Source organism: Balaenoptera borealis (genome assembly GCF_965194805.1).
Source record: "Balaenoptera borealis genome assembly, chromosome: 12".
NCBI lineage: Eukaryota > Metazoa > Chordata > Mammalia > Artiodactyla > Balaenopteridae > Balaenoptera > Balaenoptera borealis.
The window spans coordinates 29,805,593-29,831,358 of NC_138869.1; the positions used below are offsets into that span (position 1 = coordinate 29,805,593).

Consider the following 25,766-nt stretch of genomic DNA (forward strand, 5'->3'; position numbering starts at 1 on the left):
GGTTCACCAGTACTATAGCTGTCTCCCAGAAGAGAAAGTGCCCTACGTCAACAGTCCTGGAGAGAAACTTCGAATCAAGCAGCTATTACACCAGCTGCCGCCACATGACAATGAGGTAAGGGGCTAGAGGGGCCTTCGGAAGCCTTTTCTTAGAACTTTCTGGGAACCGTTACCTTTTTCATAATCAGAATGCTGCGATCAGTGAGATCCCCAACGAAAAACTCTGGCAGTTTAGTTTAGGTTTTAGCTTCCTTAATTAGAACTAAAAGGAACTGTCGGACACCTTCTGGAGAGGGTTACCGAAAAGCAGAATCTCATTATGGAGTGGATTCGCCTCTGTGCCTGGCACTACTAGCTATTTGAGGTAACTGGGGAGCACTAAAATTTAAAAGTTCAAGTCCAGGTTTTGTTAGTTGAAGGACATACGATGCTGGTTGCCTGAGCCTGTAAGATGATTGAGATTCCCTGGGCAGTTCAAGTCCGGCACAAACTTTGAGACTCTCTTGAATTTTCAGCATCATTTCTTAGTAAATGAGTATGTAAGTTTTCCATCTTACACTGCAGGAGAAGTTACATGTCCAGATTTGCAGCTGTGAACATTTGTGTTTTTGTCGTTTCCAGTCCAACTTGCCAAGGCCACCCTTTATACTCTTGAAAGTATGACTCTCAGGCTGTCCTTTTTTCTGAACCCAGACACAGGGCAGTGTAAGCAGGCATTCGTCGTCTTTGAACTCAAATTGATCCTAAAGGGAAATTTGTAAATATGCTTTTAAAAGATCATCATGCTTGGCAGGTTTAGATTTGCAAACTAGAAATTAATTTTCAAGTATCTGGTTTTTAAAAATAGTGATCCTACAGAATCACATTGTCTGCTTAACTCTGATTGTGATTTAAAGAAAAACATAACTTTAAGTTGAAAGGAGAAATTTAAAACCCCTTTAGAGAGCTGGACCCCAGCTTTTTACCAACTGCCCCCACCCATAAGCTCAGTCCCTGAGGAAATGAGTGAGTACTTTTTTAGTCTTTATCTTCCCACATTTGAATAAAAGGAATAAATCAAGAGCCTCAAAAGTGAATTTGAGTAAGTAGAGCAAAAGCTTAAAAACTGAAGCAACTCCCTAGAAAGACAGTCACAATTCCCTTTCCTATTGTTTATTTCAGACTTCATAAAACACATTTAAATAATGCTTTCTCCTTTAAAGAAGAGAGCAAGCATTGTAACCTGATGACCAGTTAACTAATTTGGAATTGAAAATGTGGGTTTTTACAAGCAGGAGGGGTGTGCCTTTCTTTCAAAGCATGTCCATAAATTGTCAGTGGTGTAACCATATATTCTGGGCTGTTCAGGTCATTGCAGTTCTTTCTCCACATGAAGACTTTTTTTTTTTTTTAACCTTTTTTTACTTGATAGAGGGAAGTGATCTGTTCTTTTCTGCTTTTTAATGATTAATTCTGTTTATGGTTAACTGTGGTTTCATGAAAAGAGACCCTTCACATTTTGTCTTCCTGTTGGTGAGAATTGCTTACATGTGACCCAGTAGACAGATTTGCCCATTTGACATGGCCTTTTTAAGGACAGAGGGTGAATCTAAAGTAAATATTTGATCATTCTCTTTTTCACCCAGATTAGACAATTTTGATGTATACAGCTGCAGTGGTTTTCAAACTAGTCCTGGTTCAAAGGTTTCCCTTTAACCATCTGTAGGACAAATCATCGGGGCAAGTCAGTTAAACTTGCTGATGCTCAGTTTATTCTAAAGTAAGATGGGGTGGGATTAGAACCATGTTTCCCGAAGTGTAGCAGATCCATGACTTTGGTTGGTACATGGCCATGGCAATAAATAATATTGAACCACATAATGCGAGACTTTTCAATTGCATTTCATTCCTTGTGACTGAGTTGTCAAGGGGGAAATTTTAGTCTGGGGGGAGCAGGTATCTCACACCTGCTAGTCTCCATTTTTAAGTAACAGCATTTAGAACCTCCGTTTCAGAATCTCCGACAAGCAAAAGTAGCCAGCTAGAATCCAGCAATGTGGTTTTGTTTTCAGTCTCGTATTTAGTTTTATGGTCGCTCTGTTTTTCACAAGTGATATTGCTTTTCTATTTTTAGTCATAATATACTTTCTTTTCAAGTAAATGTATTCAAGTAAAAAAAAGTGAGTCAGTTTTTAAAACAGTATTAAGTAAACAATAGTTCAAGATTATAGCAAAATTCCCAAGGTGTGCATAAATAAAAGAGAGAATGGGAAATAGCAGATTTGAATATCTTTAATGTCCCTCCCTTAATTCTGTGAGTTTCTGTGTCGGACAAGAAGGAAAATATCTTATGCAAGTTGATGCATTAACCAGAGCCCAGCGGGCAGTCCTCTCCCTCCTACACACAGATAAACATGCAGGGACTTGCGTGAAGTAACACAGATAGCTCTGGACCAACTCCTCAGAATCACACCTTTGGTTCCCATCTCATTTTGGGAAACAGAAGCTGTGAGCACGTTGACCACTATTCTGGCTCGTTGGCCTGGAGCCATTCTTTGGTGTCAAGGATCGTTTCCATGGGCACATGGAGGTGAAAGTATCACGATCAATTTGAAGATCCAGATCACTTTGAAAGAAGGAGAAAGTCCCAGATCTTGACTAGCAGCAAAGCTATCCCAGATGGTATGGCTCTTAGTGTGGTGAGCAGAGTGGGACAGAGGATGAGGAACAGTTACAGACCATTGGCCTGCCCAAGAATGGGGCTCTGGAGTTCGGAGCCTCTAGGAAGCTCTTTTGATGGTCAGCAATCTCAGGTAGAGACTCACTTAAATAGCCCCCAGCCTGGTGGTGTTCAAGTGCCCACAAGGACTGTGAAACCAAATGGGTGTGTGTTTAATGAGCACAGTCTGAGGCCTGGGCTTCAGGAACCCTCAGGAGCAAGGGTGACCCCTCCATGCCATCCTCTGTGTCTGTCCAGGTTCGCTATTGCAACTCCCTGGATGAGGAAGAGAAGAGGGAGCTGAAGCTCTTCAGCAACCAGCGGAAACGTGAAAACCTGGGTCGTGGCAATGTCAGGCCCTTCCCGGTCACCATGACAGGAGCGATCTGTGAACAGGTGAGCGTGGATTCCGAGGCGTGCCGAGGGGATTGCTCTGGCATCCTTTCACTCATTCATTCAACAGTTATTTTACTGAGAACCTACTTTGTAGGCCTGGGGGATACAGCCGTGAACAAAAGATTTGAAAGCTTGATCTTGCCCTTGTAAGGAGTTCCGTTCTAGAGCAGAAGTCAGACAGTAACATAAATAAGATAGAAAAAATTCAGTGGGGAAGGGGGTTAGTGTTGGGAGTGTGCAGTGGTTGCAATTTTCACAGTAAAGTGACTGGGAAGGCCCCGCAAAGACATGCAGGAACTGAGGGGGAGTGAGTCATGCAGATGGTGGAATGGGGCGGGGGTGGCTAAGGGAACAACAAGTTCAAAGGCTCTGCGGCAGGAGCCGTTTCTGTGCTGTTTGAGGAACAGCAGGTTGGCAAGTGTGGCAGGGCAGAGGGGATAAAGAAGAGAATGAGTAGATGAAGTCAGGTTTCACAGAGGGTTGGGTAAGCCACTGGAAGGAGATAGGAAGCCACTGGAAGGATTTGAGCAAAGGAATGACATGATGGAATTACATCTCAAAATGAGTCCTTTAGAAAGTGGAATTTGCCTGGACCATGGGTCAGCCTCTTTCCCAGGGTCATCCCAGGACCAGTGCCATTTAAACAGGTGGTAAATGGTCATCTCCTTGGGTTTGAGGGTTCTTTAGCACAGTGCATGAAGCCCCCTGCATTCTTTCTAGGACCTCACTGAGTCGGAAGTCTGGATTTGTTTTTTCTTTGACTCTCCTGTGGAGTTCTCTGGGCATGGTGGAGGAGGGTTTTCAAGAAAGCAGGGTGGGAATCCAGCCTGCCTGGGTTCACCCTGCCCCACCTCTTGACCTCCAAAAGCCTTCTGGTGCTGATGGTCATATTTTGGACACGTCTCTTAGCCCTGCTGCTAAGAGAGTAGCCCCATCTAACTCCTTAAGCGCTTTGGGGACCCATTCACGTACTGAAAATATGCGAACTGGATTGGTGAAGAGAAGGCAAGATACTACCTGAGCGGAGGGGATACCATTTGGGGGCCCTTTTTGGGGATTTCAGAGGGATAGTGTGGGAAGGCGCCGGTGGATGGAATGGAGATGCTACTTATCAGGGGAGCCAAAGGACCACAGATTTGGCAGTGGGATGGGGTCTTCATCCTTGACACCTGCCCCTGAGATGTAGGTGGTCAGAGGTTAAGATGTGAGATTCTGTGTGCTCAGTTCAGGGCCTCTGCCACTCTCAGGTCATTCTTGACCAGTCCAGGCGGACTTCCCTAAGACAATGGGAAGGTTGGGTGTTTCATGGGCAGGTGTCAAGAGTGGCATGGAAGAGTGACAAGAGCCTGGAGGCAGAAAGATATAAGATTGACTCGTGTTTCTGCCAGATGGCAGTGACCATGTTACTTTTCCTAATGGTTTTGCTGCAAAATGGGGATAACAAATGCCTAGGTCATAGAATCATGGTGAGGATTCAATGGGATTCTGTGTTGTTAAAGTAATTCGACAAGGAGGCCATTGGACTGGGGTGGCTCTAATGCCTCAGTAGCCTGTATCAGCAGACCAAAACCTAAACCAGTCAGGGTAGTGGAATCCAAGAAAAAGAAACTGAACAACCAATCGTAAGCAGCCAACCAGGCTTTCCCAAATAAGGGGACCGCTTTATCTCTGGTCCCTGAAATAGTTTCCTCACTTTGCTTCCGTGTCTTCTCTATAAAAATCTCTCCCTGGGTTCCTGTCCTTGGAGTGCCCCCAACCACCTTTAGTTTGATGCTTGCAGCCCAATTCGAATCAGTGTTGGAGCAAATAAACCGGAAAACTTGAGTGTGCCTCCGTTTCTCTTTTAGCAGTATGCATACCTCAGCTCTACCAACGTCAGCACAAAAGGCAGGGGTAGCATTTTCCATAACGTAATGTCTTTTCTTATGTCTGGTCACTTGCATGAATGAGGCCCCAGAGACTATTCCATGAGACCTTGACTTTATTTTCTATGAAGCATCACAACCCTTCTGATGGCCAAGGTGTGGGAAAGGTTTGGAGGTCACTTTTCTCCTCCTTGGACGTTACCCCCAGAGCTCAGCCACTCATGTGGAGCCGTAGTGCTGGACCCTCAGGCTGGGAACCTCAGGCCAACACCGTGGTCAGCAGAGAGCCTCCCGCTGGACCTGTTGCCTCACACTTGACTCCTCCCTCAAAGGCTGCACCGTATTCATTGTATCCCAAGCGCAACTGGAAGCGTGGGTCATCAGGGACTCTGCCTTGTTCCTTTCTGGGTAGGGGAAGGAACTTTGGAAATGAGTGAGAAGCTTAGGAAGGGGAGAAAGAAGACTCCATAGTCTGGCTTTAGGAATGGTACCTTTTCAATCGGGACTATGTAAAAAGATGGTAGGGGAAGCAGGCCAAAAGCATACCTGAAAGGCTTCTAGAGAAGATAGTTAAAGGTGGGCATATTTTTATGAACCCACTCCCCTACCATCCAAAGTGCAGACCTCCACGTCCTCCCAGGGGCCCTCCAAACCCCCTCCCCACTCACCCATCACCCAAACCCCACACAGTCTACTTCTAGCAGTAGTCCTGGCTGGGCCTCTGGAGGGAGTTGGCAGTATCTAAAAGATAATGAGACCTCCTGCTGGCAGACTTTTCCTTTCTCTCCCACCTTTGGGATTGCTTATTTTGTCAGTGACAGGATCTTCCTCGTGTTGGCCCCAGGAGGGGCAGTGGGGGAAGGACAAGAAAACGCTGCCTGCCTGTGTGTAGAGCAGGTAGCACAGTAACTGATTGGAAAGTAAGTGCTCAGTCACCAGCTGGTGATGCTGGGGGTGGTCGTGTATCCTTCCCGCGTGGCACTGAGAGACGGGGCGCCGGTGTTCCTCCTACTGACGTTTCTGTTCGCCTCGCAGTGCGGAGGCCAGATCAACGGCGGGGACATTGCTGTGTTTGCGTCGCGCGCCGGCCACGGTGTCTGCTGGCACCCACCCTGCTTCATCTGCACTGTCTGCAACGAGCTCCTGGTGGATTTGATCTACTTTTACCAAGATGGGAAGATATACTGTGGCAGGCACCACGCCGAGTGCCTGAAGCCGCGCTGCGCAGCCTGCGACGAGGTCAGACTCCGCTCCGCTCCCTGGGTTACACCATAGCCAGCACGTTGTCCTGTGGTTCCTGCATGGAAGAAAACCATAGGCCACTCCCCCCCACCCTCTTATATTAACCCTTTCAAAAATGAAGCCCCACCATCCCTCGTTGCTGGAATGTCCAGGACTATGACCTGCTTTACTGAATGTGACAGTCTCATGGCCGCTAGGTGGGAAGACAGTTTCTAGGGCTGAGGACATTCCCAGGGGTACTAGGTCAGTTCAGAACTCTAAAAAAAAAAAAAAGGCTTTATGCAACTTGAGATTTCAGCCCAAATCCCAGGAAGTAATCATCATCAGTAATAGTGTGTCATTTATCTTAAAATCTTGGGTTTCCTGAGATTCGATGGGACAGATTGGTTTGAGAAGACAAGAAAATGGGTAACGTGATTTGATTCTCCCACAATTTACAAAAGGTCTGATGAGGATTCAGGGGGCCGATGGCTACTCCGTCTGGATACCTCTGCCCCACACTCTAAGAGGTACTTGAATTTGCTTTTCCAAGTCAGAAAGCAGTCCGGACACAAGGTTCATACCTGGTGTTTTCTCCCAGCAGAAGCACACCTAGGTGTGATCTGGGAGCTGAAAGATAGAAAACCTGGTTTAGCTTAAAAGTTGGGGGCAGAAAGGAGATTGTTCTAAACCTGACCGATTTTATGGGACAAATTAGGGGAAAGATCTTGGACAGGGGGTTTCTTCCTGCATAAAGTAGGTTTTTGGTTCTTTCTGACCCTATAACCAGCAATGTGGGACCCTGAAAATAACACTCCTCTTTTTCATCCAGAGTCCACTATTACCATGGGTATGTCTTCCTTAAAAGCTGCCGATCAGAGACTCACTCTTCTAGGAGGAAGTCAATTGGCCTTATCTAACCTGGATTCTAATGCTACTAGTGATATTCAAAAGAGACCCTCTGGGCAGGTAGTTGGTCCAGTTCTAGTGATTCTGGGCAGTCCCTTTACCTGTCTGCCTCAGTTTCCACATCTGGAAATGGGTGCTCATGATACTTAATATTATCTAATGGCAAATAGAATAGGATGATTAAAGCGTTTTGAAATTTTTGCTTATTGAGGTCTTATTCATACAGCATAAGATTTACCCTTTTAACGTGTACAATTCAGTGGTTTTTAATATATTCACAGAGTTGGACAACCATCACTACTGCCTAATTCCAGATCATTTTCATCATCGAAAAAGAAACACCAGATGCATTAGCAGTCACTCCCCTTTTCCCCTCCCTCCAGCCCCTGGCGACCACTAATCTAGTCTCTGTCCCCATGAATTTACATATCCCGGACATTTCATATAAGTGGATTAATGCAGCATATGACCTTTTGTGTCTGGCTTTGTTCACTTAACACAGTGTTTTTGCGGTTAACCCGAGTTCTAGCATGTATCAATACTTTGCTTTTCATGCCTGAATAATAACCAGTTGTGTGTATATATCACATTTTGTCTAGCCATTTATTAATTGATAGACATTTACATTGTTTTCACTTTTTGACTATTATGCACAATGCTGCTATGAATATTGATATACAGGTTTTTGTGTGGACATATATTTTCTGTTCTCTCGAGTATATACCTCGGAGTGGAATTGATGGGTCATATGGTAGTTCTATGTTTAACTTTTTGAGGGAATCTAAACTGTTGTCAAGAGGAGCTACACCATTTTACATTCCCACTATCAATGAATGAAGATTCCAGTTTCTCACATTCTCCTCAATTCTTGTCTGTCTTTTTCATTATGGTCACCTTAGTTGGTATGAAGTGACATCATGTGGTGGTTTTGATTGGCTTTTCCTTAATGGCTTATAACGTTGAGCATTTTTTTAAATGTATTTATTGGCTATTTGCATATCTTCTTTTTGGGAGAAATGTCTAGTCAAATCTTTTGCCTATTTTTTCACTTGGGTGATTTTTCTTTTTCTTGTGGCTTTGTAAGGGTTGTTTATATATTCTGGATACTAGTCCCTTATCAGATATGTGAATTGCAAGTATTTTCTCCCATTCTGTAGTTATATTTTCACTTTCTTGATGATGTCCTTTGAAGCTTGAAAGTTTTTTATTTCAGTGAAATCCAACTTCTATTTTTTCTTTTGTTGTCTATGCTTTTAGTAGTCATAGATAGCTAAGAAACCATTGCCTAATTGCCTGATCCAAGTTCATGAAAATTTACACCTCTGTTTTCTTCTAAACATTTTATAGTTTTTTTCCTCTTACATTTAGGTCTTTGATCCCTTTTGAGTTAATTTTTATATGTGGTGTGAGGTAGGGGTTCAAATTCATCCTTTTGCATGTGGCTATTCAGTGGTCCTAGACAGATTTGTTGAAGAGACTATTCTTTCTTCCATCGAATGTCCTTGTCACCCTTGTCAGTAATCAATTGGCCATAAATGCTTGAGCTTATTTCTGCCTTGATTACTGTAGTCTGCAGTAAGCTCTTAAATCTGTGCGTTGAAATTGTAAAAAACTCTGTCTCAGGGGTCAAAACACAAATGCTTCTGAGAGCTAGACAGTTACCGTAAATGAAGATGACTCATTTTAAGGTAACAGTGAGTGGTGAAAAAAAATGACAAGCTACAGAACTCATCACTCATCTGAAAGCAGCAACCCCTCTTATTGTTGCCATGCAAGAATGTGTAGCACACATTGCCAAACATTGTATTTTCAAAAGAGAAACCAGGATTCCAGGTGTTTATGTGACATTTCTCATTTTAAAAAAATATTATATATAAGCCAGATTAACTCGCTATGGCCAAAGTGCCCATGAGCTGTCAGTTTTTAGTCCTGCTTTATATTCTTTAGGGTAGAATGTTCTTTGTCTTTATACAGTGTGGTTAAAGTAATCACCGGCCAGGCCAGAAACTGTGTAATTGTGCTTTAGGCAAATCCACACGTGGGAACTGATATAGATAGAGAAAAAACATATACATATAGATTTTCTGTTTAATAATTGGTGGACAGGACCTATTTTCCTACCCTTCCAGTTTGGGGCCCTCATAGCTTTCCTCCTTTCAAGTACGTTCTCATGGCTGGCTCTTATCCACTGACCGTTTGGCTTCTCCATCTCCAGATCATCTTTGCAGACGAATGCACAGAAGCTGAGGGGCGACACTGGCACATGAAACACTTCTGTTGCTTCGAATGCGAGACAGTGCTGGGCGGCCAGCGCTACATCATGAAGGAGGGAAGGCCCTACTGCTGCCACTGCTTCGAGTCCTTGTATGCAGAATACTGCGACACCTGTGCCCAGCACATAGGTGAGGCAACTCTTGGTGCTCAGCTTGGTCCTACTCTGACTGGATCTGCTTTGTGTCTGGTATAGTTAGAATCCCTTTGGTCGCAAGTGATAGAAACCCAACTGATACTACCTTAAGTGACAAAGGAAATTTCTTGGCTCACAGTACCAGAAAAGCCAAGAAGGAAGTTGGTTTCAGGTAAGGATGGTTCAAGGATTCAAAGTCTGGTTCTTTTTTCCCCCCTCTGTGTCTCAGCTCAGCTTGCTTTCTCTTGGCATCATTTGGAAGCAAGCTGCCTTCGCAAGGTGGCCAAGATGACCCCCCAGCTATATTTAGTCTTAGCACTGGTATTCTCTAAAAGGATGGGATCGTGTCTTTTCCAATATCCAAGTCAGGTCCTCCAAATAGGAATGCTGTAGCCCCTCATTTGGTCATCTGTTCCACCCTGGAAAGAAAAGAATAGGGAGTTCCCATTGGTCTGCCTGAATCATAGACCCACCCCCCAAGGTATACAGTCCCACTACCAAAGGGAGGAGGAGAGGTCTCAGAGGAAAATATGAGGGGAAAATATAAACAGATGTCTTCCACAGCCTCCTCGGAAAACCTCGGGGGTCAGCAGAGGGAGGAAACAAAGCAGTCCTCTTGGTAGGAAGAGATAGTCAAGGAAACCAAATGGTTTCTGGCATGCATGTCTTTGAAAAAAATCAGCAAAAGCTGACTCAGCCAAAACCAAAGTGAGAGAACCTCAAATAGCTCGGAAGCTATCAACTCCCCAAAGAAGTGGCAGATCTGAGATGGTGAAAATCATTTTCCCTTTTCAAGTAACTGATTTGTTCAGCCCTTCAACGCTCTTCCCGATCATGCTGCATCTGTAGCTTCTTATTCAGCTTTCCTGTTCTGGCACCTTGAGAACGAGCTGCCCTTTAAAAAGAAGATAAAAAGTTGGCAGCGGGTGAATGTCTTTGAGACCAGCAGCCTGATCTCCCTGTGGCTTGTGCAATTCCAAGAAATCTGCTCGGAGGCTGCCAGCTTCTTACCTGTAGTTGGGAGATCCGGAGATCATCAGTTTGAGAGCCTGTTGTGCCCCGCTTGGAGGCATCTGCTGTGTGCTTAGTGGTCCTTTGTCGTTGAGTCCACCCCGTGGCCTCAGGCCCACTTCTGCGGAGCCCTTCTGCGCTGGAGTCCCTGCCAGGCCCAGGGTGGAGCCTTGCTGTGCCGACCTCGGTCCAGCAGCGTTCCCTTCTGGGGGCTGGGGTGTTGCGAAAATGCCCTTTCCCCAACCCCTAAAAACCTCCCCCTCTCACAGCCTGATGCATTTCTCACAGGGTCAAAGAGGTTAAACAGACACACTTCCCTTTATTCTAAGCGCTACGAAATGAGCTTGATTTGGACAGGTGGTGGGGCAGGTGAGGAAGGGCGAGGGGTGGGACTCGATCAGGGGAAATGGTGTGAGGTGCTGACCCAGCACTGCTCACTGTGGCTTCTGGGTCTGCAGCGAGGTGCCTGCTCAGCTGAGAGAGGCTGGGTATACAGACAGCTTACCTGTGGCAACCATACCCCCTGCTTGTTAGTATTTCTATTTCTTCTTCTGTCCCTGTCCATTGAGGCTTAAAAGCCTCTCCAGAAACTGCCACTTAGGATTTTTGCTCGGTAGCTTGGACGAGAGAAAATATGTCACCGCAGCATGTACACCTCAGAAGTTCCCTCTGTTTTCTTCTGTTTCTGTCTTCTTTTTAGCTTTGATTGGCATTCCCTTCTCCTTCCCTCTGAAAGCCATAAAAAGGCATCAATGCTTTATCAGAAAAGGGGACCACTGTGGCCTGCAGTATTAATCACTGCTGTGGTTAAAATGCTGTCCCTGATTTTCCTTTTCCTAAATCCACTTTTCTGTACAGCATACTTTTCTTGCAACAGAGAAAGGGTATGCTCTGTATACCACACGTACCGCAGTGTCCGGGTGCTTTGCTCTGACCATATTATCCAAATATTCCCTATTTACACAGCCACTCAGTGCGGACCCTACAGCAGGAAGCCGTTGCCAGGGCAACGGTACTTTTGCCTGCTCACAGCAGAGTAAACAGTCCTATAAACATACCGAGGCTGGAGCAGCAGTAGACACATACACCCTCAGAGAAGTACTTAAAGGGCTTAGGGAGGGAATAAAAAAGGAACGCTTAGATGTGGAATGGCCGAGCCCTTTTCCAGACGTTTAGAGTTCAGGAGCAGTTCAGAGCACCATCTGACATCCTTGATGTTTATCAGGGACCACGTTTCAGTGCCTGCTGGGCCGCTTTGGAACATGCCTCCCCCTCCGCTCTCCCGCCCGCGGCCCGGCCTCCTGTGAGGCCCCCATCCCCAGAACTAGGCCCCCGCTGCCGCATCTGAGTATGTTTCCTCGCAGAAGCACAGAGAGGCAGCTGGTGGAGGAGCAGCCCGGAGGAACTGGACTTGCTGCACGCCTCTGACAGGCAGTGGGTAAGGCTGCAGCTCCTTGGGATGCTGGGCTGAGTTGGAGCTCACAGTGAGGACCCAGGGCAGCTGGGATGTCAGCGGAAGCTCTCTGGAGGAGAGGGAACAGGGGAGAGGGGAGGGAGGACCAAGCCAGCCTCAGAGCTCTTTCTTGGACGGCATCCAGGTAGCGGCCCTCAGAGCAGAGAGGGAGACAGGCATTGAGCCCTAATAAAAACTCAAGAAGAGGGCTGGGAAGAGGTAGCAGAGCACTCACTGTATCTTAACTCAGTTAGTTCTCAAGCAACCCTCTGAAGTAAGTACTATTATTATCCCTGTTGTGGAGAAGACTCAGGCACAGAGACATGAAGACACTTGCCTAGGGTCACACAGCCCAACAGCGGCCCAGCCAAGATTGGAACCAAGCTGACGGGCTTCAGCCTGTTTACAACCAGCTGGCATGGCATGGAGCTGCGATTTGAACCTGCGTTTGTCTGAGTCCTGATGCCTCACTCTTAACTGCCAGGGAGTTCGGCCTGCCTGTGCTGCCTGCCCCTGCTTCCCCCGGCAGCCTGACGGAGGAGGGAATGTTTTTGGAGCCCCAGCTTTGGGCCTGCTGTCTCTAGCCCCTCCCCTGCCAGTTCTCACTCCTCCTGGGAATGCGGTGCTGAAAGGGAGTCGATTCAGTGTCCCTCTGATCTTGGAGTGACCCTTGTGGTTGCTCCTGTCCTGCTAAAAAATCCCCTCTTGGTCCCTAGGGCCTGACTCCTGAATAAACAGAGACCCCTTAGTTTCAGGGAGGAGCTCCTAGGAGGAGAATTTACCTTATGCTTCTCTCTCCCTGGGCTCCAGGGACATAAAGGGAAGTGAGGGGTACACAGGGACGGCCCGGAGAGGCTGCTGTGCCATTTGCCTTTTGTTCTTGCCCTTCTCCTCTCCCCTGCTTCTTGTTCACAGCCTCTCCAGACAATTATCTAGAGGTTACTCTTGGAAAGTTCAGACTCAGGACTCTCAGCCACCAAAGGTGAAAGTTCACATTGGTACTGCCTTTCGGGAGAGACGTTGATCGCTAGACGTCAGGGTTCTTGCAGAGGTCCCTTCCCATCCCACAGTCATGCTGGGTCTGCATTTTCAGCAGGCTCTCCCTACGGGAGGTTGGGAGGCGGGACCCACAGCTCCCGGCTCCCATTCTGCCCGTTTAGCAACTGCTGTCAAAAGAGAGTCTCCCCGTGTCGCTCTCTTAGCAACAGTCCCAGGTGACTCTCCCTTTGCCCCAGTGCAGGTCACGTGCCCACCCTTGAACTGGTAACTGGGCTGGGAGATATGGTGTTTTTACTGGCCAGTGCTGGTCCAGGCGTGGCTTTAGCCCCGCCCAAAGCTCATGGCCCAAGGGTGGCAGGGAGATGGTGTCCCACAGGGAAGTTAAGTCCTGTAACCAGAAGAGGGCAGAAGAGACTCTGAGACACAAGAGGGGCTATGGGAGGTTCCCAGAAGCAGGTGTAACAATATTATGTAAACGAGACACAGCCCGGGCACGGGACAGAAGTTACGCAAAGGATATATGCATGCTTATGGTGAGGTGATGTCTTTGACAGACTACATCCAGGTTTTTCCTTACCATGAGCTGAAGTCCACGTTTTTCCTTTCCACTAAACTGCTAAAGTAATTACCCTTTGGAATGCCAGACACTGGTGATGGAATTCAATTCATTCATCCATTCCACACATGAAGAGCCCCTATGATGTACCAGGCCATGTTCCTGGAGATACCCCAGAAACTTCATCGTACAACTTCACGTTTAGTAATTAACACATGCACATATGTAGTGGCTCAATGTCAAGCAGTGTTCATGCTGTGAAGAAAATACAGCAGGTAAGGGTGGAGAGTGGTGGAGGGTAGCTTTTAGGGTGAACAGGAAGACTTCTCCATGGAGCTGCTATTTGAGCAGACCCCTAAGTAGACTGAAAGAGGTGATCATCGAGGTAATGGTTAGGAAAAAGACTTCCTGGGTATAGATCTCGTCTATGATTCCTAGCTTCTTTACATTAGGCAAGTTATTTAACCTCCTCTGCCTCTGTTTTCTCCTCTGAAAAATGGACGTAATATTAGAAACCTACCTCATACAGTTGAGAGGTTAAGTGAGTTTACATATACACAAAGCACTTAAAGCAGTGCTTCTCACACCCTAGTATCATTATTGCTGTTTATCTGGAGGAATGTGCCCCAGGCAGAAGGATTCATGGATAGGCCATTTGGATTTAGTTTCTCTGCACTCAGAGCAAATGAGTTAAGAAGGACCTGACTGGGTAGAACAAGGGGGCTGTCATAGTAGGACATGACTACTGTTTACACGGGGGCCTGATTGTTGATTTATTGACATTTTATTCTGCTGCATCTGGAAGCCTGAGCCAAACCAGGGTGCTGTGTGTTTTACGTCGTAACGTAATACTCTGAGCAGCTCGTCAGCCTCTTCCATGTCTCTTCTTTTCCCAGGAATCGACCAAGGTCAAATGACCTACGACGGCCAACACTGGCATGCCACTGAGACCTGTTTCTGCTGTGCTCACTGCAAGAAGTCCCTCCTGGGGCGGCCATTCCTCCCCAAACAAGGCCAGATCTTCTGCTCACGGGCCTGCAGTGCCGGGGAGGACCCCAATGGCTCTGACTCTTCTGATTCAGCCTTCCAGAACGCCCGGGCCAAGGAGTCCCGGCGCAGCGCCAAAATCGGCAAGAACAAGGGCAAGACAGAGGAGCCCATGCTGAACCAACACAGCCAGCTGCAGGTGAGTTCCAACCGGCTGTCGGCTGACGTGGACCCCCTGTCGCTGCAGATGGACCTGCTCAGCCTGTCCAGCCAGACACCCAGCCTCAACCGGGACCCCATCTGGAGGAGCCGGGACGAGCCGTACCATTACGGGAACAAGATGGAGCAGAGCCAGTCGCAGAGCCCCTTGCAGCTCCTCAGCCAGTGCAACATCAGAACTTCCTACAGTCCGGGAGGGCAAGGGGCCGGGGCCCAGCCCGACATGTGGGCCAAGCACTTCAGCAACCCCAAAAGGAGCTCGTCGCTGGCCATGAAGGGGCACGGTGGCAGCTTCATCAAGGAATGCCGAGAAGACTACTACCCGGGGAGGCTGAGGTCCCAGGAGAGCTACAGTGACATGTCCAGCCAGAGCTTCAGCGAAACCCGAGGCAGCGTCCAAGTCCCCAAATATGAGGAGGAGGAGGAGGAGGAAGGGGGCATGTCCACTCAGCAGTGTCGGACCCGTCATCCGATCAGTTCACTGAAGTATACCGAGGACATGACGCCCACAGAGCAGACCCCGCGGGGCTCCATGGAATCGCTGGCCCTGTCTAACACAACAGGTAAGTTCTGTTTACCTGGAACACGGCGAGCGGACTCTCGGGGTGACCTGATGCCAGTCCTCAAGATTTTCGCGTTGTGCCCGCCATGTGCTCTCATCCGCCGGGTCTTTGAGGCAGGTGAACCCAAGTGTCGATGGCTTCTGTCTTTGACTGGATTCCCTTTAAGCAGAGCCTGAGGCAGGGATTAGGGTGCCTGTGATGTGTTGAGGACATGCTCCCAAGGAAGGGGAGTGAGAGAAACAGGGTAGGGCGGGGAGAGGAGCCATGTGAAGAATGATGTCTGGGCTGGAGTCTAGCTTCAGCCTGAGCCCACAGGGGGCTCTGGAGGATGAGTTGTACCATACGGTTGGTTCCTTCTTGGGACAAAGGGGCTGACGTTTTGCATCACCGTGTCAGTCATTGGCCCTGGGCTGCTGGAGAGTGACCTGGAGATAAGGATGTGGATGTGGGCATGGGGGCAAGACAGCTCCTGTCAGCCAAAGGCAACATTGAGGAGAAGGGGTGGCTGTGAGCTGGAGGGGGTACTCATGAAACGGGGTGCTGCCTGGGACATCAAAGCATCCATGACAGCTTCTATGGCTGTTCTGAACCCCAGTATCTCATTAGGTAGCTGGTTTTAATGGGTAGATAAAGATGAAAGAAGTGGGGATGGACAAGGAGAAGGCAGGCAGGCTGAGAAGGACAGAAGTGTTGGGAGAGACAGACAAACAGACACTCCATTGACTGTTCTGGCCAACCAAATTTTCCAGCTGTTTTCCATACATGTGAAGACAATGTCATTGTCCTCTAAGATGGCACTACTCAGAGTGTAATCTGAGGATCGGGGCTGTCCGCAGTGCACCCCGAGATAAGTACTGAAGTTGACAGTGTTTAGAAACTCTTAGAGCAGTCTGACATTGCTGTGACATCCAAGTTCACATCCAGTGGGCTCGTCTTATGGGTCCAGGTGCAGACCACTCAGGGTGTTGCAGACCCACGGGCGAGTTGTCTGTGGCAAGTGCTGGGTATCAGTCCTGCTCAGGTGGGTCACATATCAGGCTGCCACAATGGACTGAAAATTAAAAAACTGGTCCTTCACTACAGATAGCTTGGGAAATGCTGCGCTAAGATGCACTAAGTGTCTCTGCCCCTTGTTGGCAGGACACCGAGGAGGGAGATGCACTTCTATCCCTTACAGTAGAGATTCCCTGAGTCTAATGTGTCTGTCTGGGTGGAGATTGTGACAACCTGATGCACATCAGCCCTGGATGGAGGGACGGCCACCACTCAGCTCCAGCTGGTGGTTGCCATTTGCAGGGATGTTTATTTATTCAACTAAGAGTGATAGAGCTCTTGCCACGTGCCAAACATTGTTCCAAGCACTTGATAAATATTCACTCACTTAATTAAATCATCACAACCCTTTGAAAGTTACTCTTAAAATTCTCACTTCAGAGTTGAAGAAACTGAGGCACAGAGAGGTTGAAGGACTTGCCCTAAGTCACCCAGCTTTTAAACAGGGATTTGAACTTCTGCATGTGACCCCAGAGCAGTGCTCTTAATCACACCAGGGTACCAACCTAACCTGAACCCCATGCTGTCAAATCTTCCAGTTTTTCTAAAGAACTTAAAAATGTGGATTTTTTTAAAATGTGAAACCTATTGGAACTCTCTGCTGGACAAGCAAAACGTGTCTCTGAGTTGTAGGATATCTATGCGGTGCGTTTTTAACTTTCATCCCCCTCTGATGCTTTCACAGCTGGGTTCTCTTTTGTCCTGGAGGACAGATAGCAGATATCCTTACCCCCATGTTTCAGATGACAAAAATGAGGCCTTGGTGACTAAGCACTTTGCCTACTGTCATAGAAGTGAGCACTTAGTGCAGAGTGACGACCACCTGGCTTCCAGCCCAGTTTGTGCTATTCTTGGAAGATTTATACGCTATAATTATTTAAGAGGCCAGGAGATAAATGTGTAGCTCAGACTCTGAAGCAGAGTTTCTCAAAGCTAGACCACCTGCCTGAGAATCATTGGCTGCTTGATTGAAACATGCACTCCAGGGCCTCCTCCCCAGGCCCGGTGTATCAGACCCAATAGAGGTGGGGTCCAGGAACCTGCATTTTTACCAGCTCCCTGCTGGTGCTGGTGCGACCACTGTCTGAGAGCAGTTGTTCCTGGGTTTGTTCTGATTTTATTGTCCTCACGCTGTAACTTAGGAGGAGATCTAGGGCTTGGAGAATGTTGGAAAGGCTACACGGGTACGTTTGAAGAACACGCAGTCTCCGATCCTAAGGAAGAGGCCGGGTTGTTTATCCTTGAGATTTTCTACAGATCCTTGGGCAAAGCAACAAATGCCCCTCTGTCACTGAGATTTTTGGAAAGCAGCCCTAAACCATGTCTGATAGAGCTGAGAAAAATTGCTCAGATCAGCACTGTCTGATAACGGTAGCCACAAGCCACATGTGACTATTGAAATTTGAGTTAACTGAAATGAAAGAAAATGAAAATTTTTAGGCCCTCAGCTGCACGAGCCACATTTCAAGTGGTCACTAGCCATGAACTGAATTTTAAATTTCTTTTCATTTTAATCCATTTCACTTTCAATAGCCACGTGTAGCTAAGCTAGAGGCTACCCTATGGACAGCACAGATGAAGGAAGTGAGCTGATAGGACGGGCACAGTTTCAACTCCATTATTAGTCTCTTTGGAAGTTCTCTCATGAGCTCTGGTTTTTCAAATTCTAACCTAACGGTTTGGAGTACCAATTCTGGAGTTACACTCCCTAGGTTCACATCCAGCCCTCATCATGTAGGAGCTGTGTGGCCTTGAACAAGTTGCTTAAATTCCGTAAGGTTCAGTGTCCTCATCTATGGAATCTGGTGAATGATAGTACTTCCTTTGTAGGGTTTTTGTAGAAGGAAATGATAATACACTTAAACTCGTGAATATAATCTTTGACACATATGACTCTCTCTAATGGTTACCTGCTACTTTTTATTATTATTATTTCTCTCTCATCCCAAACATACTGGTGCATGGTTTTGGCCTCTAGGAATGTTTTGGATTCTGGTACCTCCCAGCATCCAGCAGCTGTGCAGGTTCGCATTTTTAGGTTTGAAACTGCTCCCGTGGGTCCTCTTTTTCCTAACCAGCCTGACAAGAGCATGAAAAATGGGACTAAAGAAAGCCATTTTGTGCCCCTGTGTTTCCGTGGATCTGTCAGATGCATCAGTGTGGAAGGGAGATAGTAGCTAATATTCGTAGCAGTGCTTCATTGTTCATCACTGGAGCACACCCTAAATAGCCTTTCACATCCTATGCCGGACACACATCACCAAGGACGTGGTGTTGACTAGGCTTGGTAATCGGTCCTTTTGCTGCTGACCCTCACTTGTTGCACTCAAATTTTGCTAGAAAATTCAGTAGTCTTTTGAGAAGGCAGTGTTCTGAACTATCTGTGTATCTTCAAACCCTAGAATCCCAGTCTGTGAGTGGAGGTACGTGTCACAGAAGTCTTAGTCAAAACACCTTGATTCTGCAGCGAAAGCTAGATTTCAGAATAATGGATTTTTTTCCTCTTTTATGGCCAGTAACTTGTTATTAACTAAGTCTGCAGTGTGTAATCTGGCACGAAACATGATCTTTTCTGTGGGCAGCATTTTTCCTTAGAACAGATCCTAGAAAAACAGGTAGCCCCAGTGGCTGGCCAGCCTCAGATCTGTCCTTTGACACCTCCGGTTTGGTTTAGAAGTGGGAGTGTACTGTCCCTCCCTCCTCCTTGGCAAACACAGTCCATCCATTCTGTTCACACAGAGTGCATCAGGCGGGCACGGTCACCGTTTGCATCCCCACCACGTGGAGTCTTGCAGAAGCTCTTTAACCCTGCCATTGCCTAAACATGCCTCTGAAGCCGCTTGCAACCTGGGTGATCATAGTATTAGAAATAGGAATAACAAAATCAACAACAACTAACATTGCCAGGGGTTTATCATGTACTAGGTACAGTTCTAAGCACTTTGCAGGAACTAACTCACAACATCCCTGCGAGGTAGATACAGTTATTTCCATTTTACAGGTGACTTAAGTGAGACACAGAGAGGCTAAGTAGCCCAAGGCCACACAGCTTGGAACTGGAGGAGCAGGATTCAAATTTGGGCATCCTAGCTCCAGAGCCTGTGCCCTTGACCACTGTGCCATGGCAGAAGTGGATGATGGTGATGTTGATGGTCAGTGGTGATGATCGTAACAGACCACTGACTATGATGTGACATGGTAAAGACTTCATATATAACAACTCTTCAAATCTTCATGACAATTCTGTGAGATAAGTCTGATGATTATACCCATTTTACAGTTGAGTACACTAAAGTTCATAGATGTCATGACCTCCCTACAGTCACCACTGATGGCCAGGACCTGAACCTGGGTGTGATAGTCTGCAAAGTCCTTGCTCTTAACCTCTCTGATCTGCATCCTCACAGGAAGGGTCGTCTTCACAGTCAGGAGATTGGCACAGCAACTCTTCGCTGAAGGGACAAGGATTCCTTTCCCTGTTGCAGCCAGTTTGTTGATATGTCTGTGAGGCTCGGGCAAGGCTAGAGGGAAGCTCTCAAATGAGAGCTGAACAGCAGAGGCAAAGGTGGCTGTCCGAGGTGACGTGCCTGGGTCAGATGCAGGAAAGACAAAGGAGACCAGTGCAGACCATCTGGAGGTTGGCATCTGGGCAGGAGGCACTGATGGGGAGGAGACCGTGGCTATAGTGCAGGTTGGGGTCTGGGTTCAAGTCACACTGGGGCAGGTGAATAGAGCTGGCATTGAGACTGGTTGCCTCAGGCAGAGGCCACAGCAGAGGACAGCTGGAGACTGTCAGCTGGTCCCCAAAAAAGGGCCCTGTGGACAGCAGTGAGGCTGCGAATAGGGCTATTTCTTGAGGATCAACCAGATTCTATAAGGAGTGGTTGAGTCAGAGAGAACTGGGACCTGTAGGAAGGAACTGCAGATGTGGATGGGAGTGAGGGAAAGGGAAATGTGGTTTCTCTTCATTCATTCATTCATTCAGCCTGCAAATGTGACTTGAGTGCCTACCTCTGTGAGTTACAGCAGAATGAAGGAGAGCATGGGCTGTAGACCAGTTGGCCAGTTGGAAATTGGACTTTGTGGTTCAATACCTATGTTACCCTGTAGGCAGAACTGGCTTATCTCTTCTGTGCTGCACCGTCCTCATCTTTTTTTTTTTTTGGCCGCGCTGCGCAGCTTGCGGGATCGCAGTTCCCCAACCGGCGATTGAACCCCAGGCCACAGCAGTGAAAGTGCCAAATCCTAAGCACTAGACCACCAGGGAACTCCCTCACTGTCCTCATCTTTAAAATGGAATGCCAACAGTGCCTTGTAGAGTTGTTGTGGGAATTAAATGAGTTAATTCCTACAAAGAATTTAGGACAATGCCTGACACCCTCTAAGTTACTGTTAGAGATTATTCTTAGTAGGTGCCATGGCCTGTTCAAGGTGCCGGGATGCAGTGCCGAGCTAAAGTGGACATGGGCCTTCCCCTCCTGCACATCACAGTCTAATGGTGTTTAATACATAGTAGCCATCTAATTGTACCATATAAATTTGCGTCAGTGGTAAATGTGGGGCTAGGAGGGTATACAACGAGGGCTATAGCTAAGTTAGGGAGGTCAGAGAGGGCATCCGGAAAAAGTGATGCTTAAGGGGTAAAGGGGAAGGAGCATCCCGGGTAGCAGGAACAGCATGTGCAGCGGTCCTGTGGTAGGAGTGTATGGCAAGTATAAAGAGCTGAAAGAAGGCCCTGTGGCTGGGTGAAGCACAGAGAGTAGTAAGGCTGGCAAAGAAGGCACAGGGGGATGGTGCAGAACCATTTCAGATATTTTAAGGGTTTGGGCCTTTCCACTAAGGACAATGGAAAGCCCTTCAAGTTTCAGGCCAACAGAGAGGGGAAGGGACATGATCAGATTTGCATTTTGAAAAGATGGCTCCGGCTGCTGTGTGGGGAATTGACTGGAGGAGGGCAAGTGCTGATACAGTGAGACCCATTAGGAGGCCATCCAGGACCGTGCAGCCAGGAGAGGAGGTGAAGGTGGCAGCCCTCAAGGTGTAGACAGAGCAAAGACTGAAATAAGAGGATGCAAGTGATGGTGACCTAGGAGAGGACATTGGCAGAGCTTTCAGTGCCCTGGGGGAACGGTCTCAGGAGACAGAAGAGGATCGATTTGAAAACATAAAAATGGATCAGAGTTTGCCTACTCTGTGATTTTTGACCCAGGCCAGCATCAGCAGAAAGTACACGTGTCACTGGCCTGGATATGCAGACACACAGTAGGAGCAGAGAGGCTTCCTGCTGTCGTTGATCAGTGTTGCACTGTTGTGGCATGTCCACACCCTTATTATTTTTTTAAATTGAAATATAGTTGATTTACAGTATTACATTAGTTCAGGTGTACAACATAGTGATTCAGTATTTTTCTAAATGATGCTCCATTTAAAGTTATTATACAGAATAATGGCTGTATTTCCCTGTGCTGTACTACACACCCTTTTTGCTTACCTGCTTTATATATAGTATATGACCACGCCTTTAACATGCATCACCTACCTACCTTGACAAGGGAAGCTTGGTTGCATAATACCGGGGCGTATTGATTGCTAGGGGGTAATGGGGTAATTTTTCAGCATTTCTGGCCAACAGGCAAAGGAGGAGAAAACATCAGTGTGAGGCTCTGAAGTAACAACTGGAACAGCCCACTTTACCAAGAATGTCTGCAATGTTTTTAAATCCTTGTAATGCGAAACATTTTTATATTTAATTTGAGGCAGGAATGTTTCTCCCGTTCTTCTGCATAACTTAGATATCCATCCTCTAACCCGATTTCTCTATTAAAATTGTTGGGTAAAACCTCCTAACCAGCTGGCACCCATTACTTGAGGGCTTCGCCTCAGACGTGCTCATAAATCACACGGCCCAGATCTTCCTGATCATTTCTTCCATTGGGAAAGATGTGCAGCCCGGTCTGGAATTACAGATTTGAAAACCTAGAACTCACCTTGAATTCTGTCAGTTGGCCCCAGAGCCAGCCCAGGATCTACTTGGGAAATGCATAGGGATTGTCTTTGTTCACTGGAATTAGAGAACTCTTCTGTTTGCAAGCATCAGAATCCCAACTCGAAAGGGTGTAAAGAATAAGGTTTTGTTTTTAATCAAGTAACTACAAAGTTCCCAGATTTTTGTTCCAGGTACAGCTGGATCCATGTGCACAAATGATGTCATCAGGACTCAGCCTCTTTCCTCTCTCAGTTCTTGTTTCCTCCACACTGGCTTTATTCTCAGGCAGCTCTTCCCAGGGGCAGCAAGCAGAGCTCTCAGGAGCTCTAGGCTAACGTCCGTTAACATCAGGTCAAGGGGAATGGGAACTGATCTGTTTTAATAGTGTCACTGAAAGTCCCAGAATTGAGTCCCATTTGCCTAACTCGGGCCACCCTCGGGGTGGGGGGTGGAATGAGTGCTCTTTGGCCAAGCCCAAGTCACATGTCTATACCAGGAAATAGGCAATGGGGTCAAGGTCATCAGAGCTGTAGGGATTGAGAATGGAGATGGGGAGCTTCTCCAAGGGAAATCAAAGTAGCCTTTTCAAAGGAAGAGGGATTGTGCTGCAAGAAGGTAAAAGCCACAGGTGTCTACTTCTGGACCACAAGTATCCCACCCATCTGGGGCTGGCCACACCCCACCCCCACCCCTTGATCTGGTTCCTTCCTCCAAAAGCGCCACCATTTAAACTTGACATCAAATGTCCATTACGTGTGTCAGCCATGTTTTTCTGGAGACACAGCTCTGCTCTTTGGGGCATGTCTCTGTGGTGACTTTAATGTGGAGGTTTCAGATGGTTTGAGGGACGGGTTGGATGGTACCCTCTCGCTCCGTGCTGAGGATGTGATTCAGGAATGCTTTCTGACTGGTCTCATGGAGTGACTGCGTCTGTGCTTCTCGAGGAAGCCATGCCCTCTTGTTGGCATTTCTGAGCTCTGAACCAGGCTCACAGACCAGGGACCAGATGAAAACCAGCAGAGTGAATGTCATAGGCAGTCTTTTTGTTCCCTAGTTCTTTCTGAGTCAGTTTTTTGGTGTGTGGGGAAACAGAGGACATTGTCAGAGCCACGGGAGACAGATGGGGAACAGTGAACAGACGGGACGGAGCCCAGCCCACGGTGGCTGGTGCACCCCTGCTCCCTGTCGTGGTCTCGCTGACATTTTCTGGGTCCAGAGAAACTTTTCCAGCGTCCTGGTTGTTTTTTTTTTTTAATAAATTTATTTGTTTATTTATTTATGGCTGCATTGGGTCTTCATTGCTGCCTGCGGGCTTTCTCTAGTTGCGGCGAGCGGGGGCTACTCTTCGTTGTGGTGTGCAGGCTTCTCATTGTGGTGCCTTCTCTTGTTGTGGAGCACGGGCTCTGGGCACGTGGGCTTCAGTAGTTGTGGCACACGGGCTCAGTAGTTGTGGCTCGCGGGCTCTAGAGCGCAGGCTCAGTAGTTGTGGCACACGGGGCTTAGTTGCTCTGCAGCATGTGGGATCTTCCCGGACCAGGGCTCGAACCCGTGTCCCCTGCTTTGGCAGGCGGATTCTTAACCACTGTGCCACCAGGGAAGTCCCCAGTGTCCTGGTTTTTAATAACCATTCAGGAGGCTTATTTATAACCTCCTTGGGCGTGAGCAGTCAGCTATGCCGAGAGTAAGGAACCGTGGTTGCTGACAGGAGAGAAAAGATGGCTGATTTTATTCATTTTATTACTGAAAATGCAACGCTGGAAAAATGGGTCTAGGGTGGAGGCCAGGGGGTGATGGGCTTTTCAGACTGGTACAGGATTTTACAGAGTGGATTTTTAAAGAATGAGCATACATTACTCTTGGAACCTTTGAATTTGGGAATCTCACCTGGGCAATGAGCTAGCTCTTGTCCACTTGAAAAATGGCTTTGAAATGCAGATCTTTAGGATTTATTTTTTTAAATATTGACAGGAAAATGTAAAAGAAAAATTGAGAAAAATGATAGAAATAGGGAAAAAATATCCCAATGCCTACCACTTGACTAGTGCTAATATTTTGGTGAATTTTCCAGTTTTTCCCTGTATACTAGTATATCATTTTCTTCTGAATTGTAGGGATACTGAATATTTTGTGTCCTGAATTTCTTCATTTGCATTCTATTATCAGCTTATGTTCAGAGCTTTTGTAAACCATCATTTTTGATGACTGCATTAATATTCAGTAGAATGACTGTTGCTACGTCTCTGGAATTGGACACTTAGGCAGTTTCCAAACTGATTTTTATTCAAATCTTGATTTCCTTTGATTTCCATCAACAAAACGTACTTTTTTGACCTTCCCTTTTCTTATCAACATAAACCTAAATATTTTGGCTCAGTGGCTCACCAGATCCTTGACCTTCTCAGCTTGGCCACTTGGGAAAGCATTTTAGCATCTCCTCCACAGAGTTTTCTGGTGGCAGCATGAGGTCTATCAGCAATACTGTGCCGACCATCACCTGTCTTAACCCTCTTCAACCCATACATGAAGTGTGTCCCAGAGCACTGGAAAATTAAGGTGATTGAAACCCCACTTGCTAGTATGAGCCATAGGGAGCCAGCTTTTAGGAATGTATTTCTCCATGTAAAGTCAACCATCCACTCCATCAATTAGAGCCATCCAGGGACCACCTACATTATATTCCTTTGGGATGCTTGCCAATAACGCAAATTCTTGGGCCCCACCGCAGACTCACAAACAGAATCTCTCAGGGCTCAACCCTGGACTCAGGGTTTTCTAACACGTGCTCCCGGAGGACTCTCAGGCCCACTAAGTTTGAGGAAGGACCACTGAGCTAGAGATACCCAGATTCCTCACCTCATCACCTGAGTGATCAACCGTACTTACCATCTCGTCTATGGCTGGAACGTTCATCTATCCTACAGTGCCCTTTTGCATCTCCTCTTAGCCCTGAGTCCAGCCTCCTGTGTAAACAAAAGAAAAAGTAGATCATGCTTGTTCTGAAAAGCTCTGAAGATGTCCCTGATAACAAATCGCTCTTGGTCCAGTAAGTAGCATTCTAATGAGTTAAGAGCACATGATCTGAAACATATGGGTGGGATATTCCTTAATTACATAGTATGGATTAAATAGGAAAGAAGGTAGTACTTGCCAAGTGGTTTTGTTATTTTCACTGGATACAGCAGAAAAAGTGGACAATAAAACACTCTTCAAATAGGGCCAGCTTCAGTTCTAAATCAATGTGAAAATGAAAAGGCCGTGAAACCAAAGTTTCATAAGAATAACTTTCACCAGCCCTCCAGTTTTTTTACCAGCATCATCTTGAGAGCACCCAGGTAGCTGTCTGTGTGCGTGTATGTGCGTGTGTGTATGTGTGTGTGTGTTTTTTCTGAGCTCTGTTCTGCTAGGCGGCTCCTCCAGCCTGCCCTTCCCAAATCAAAACCAGA

At 47.0% G+C, this 25,766-nt stretch overlaps 1 protein-coding gene across 4 annotated transcripts in view; it reads left to right on the forward strand.

Annotated features, from left to right (window-relative positions):
• The window catches only part of PRICKLE2 (prickle planar cell polarity protein 2), a 358,862-nt gene that overhangs the window by 273,511 nt on the left and 59,585 nt on the right, over positions 1 to 25,766 (forward strand). For all 4 annotated transcript variants that reach the window (XM_082344699.1, XM_082344700.1, XM_082344702.1 and 1 more), the window contains 5 exons: positions 2 to 115; positions 2,957 to 3,094; positions 5,995 to 6,198; positions 9,305 to 9,491; positions 14,412 to 15,284. In XM_082344699.1, the coding sequence (XP_082200825.1) occupies positions 2 to 115; positions 2,957 to 3,094; positions 5,995 to 6,198; positions 9,305 to 9,491; positions 14,412 to 15,284 (1,516 nt within the window). The remainder of the gene's footprint in view (position 1; positions 116 to 2,956; positions 3,095 to 5,994; positions 6,199 to 9,304; positions 9,492 to 14,411; positions 15,285 to 25,766) is intronic.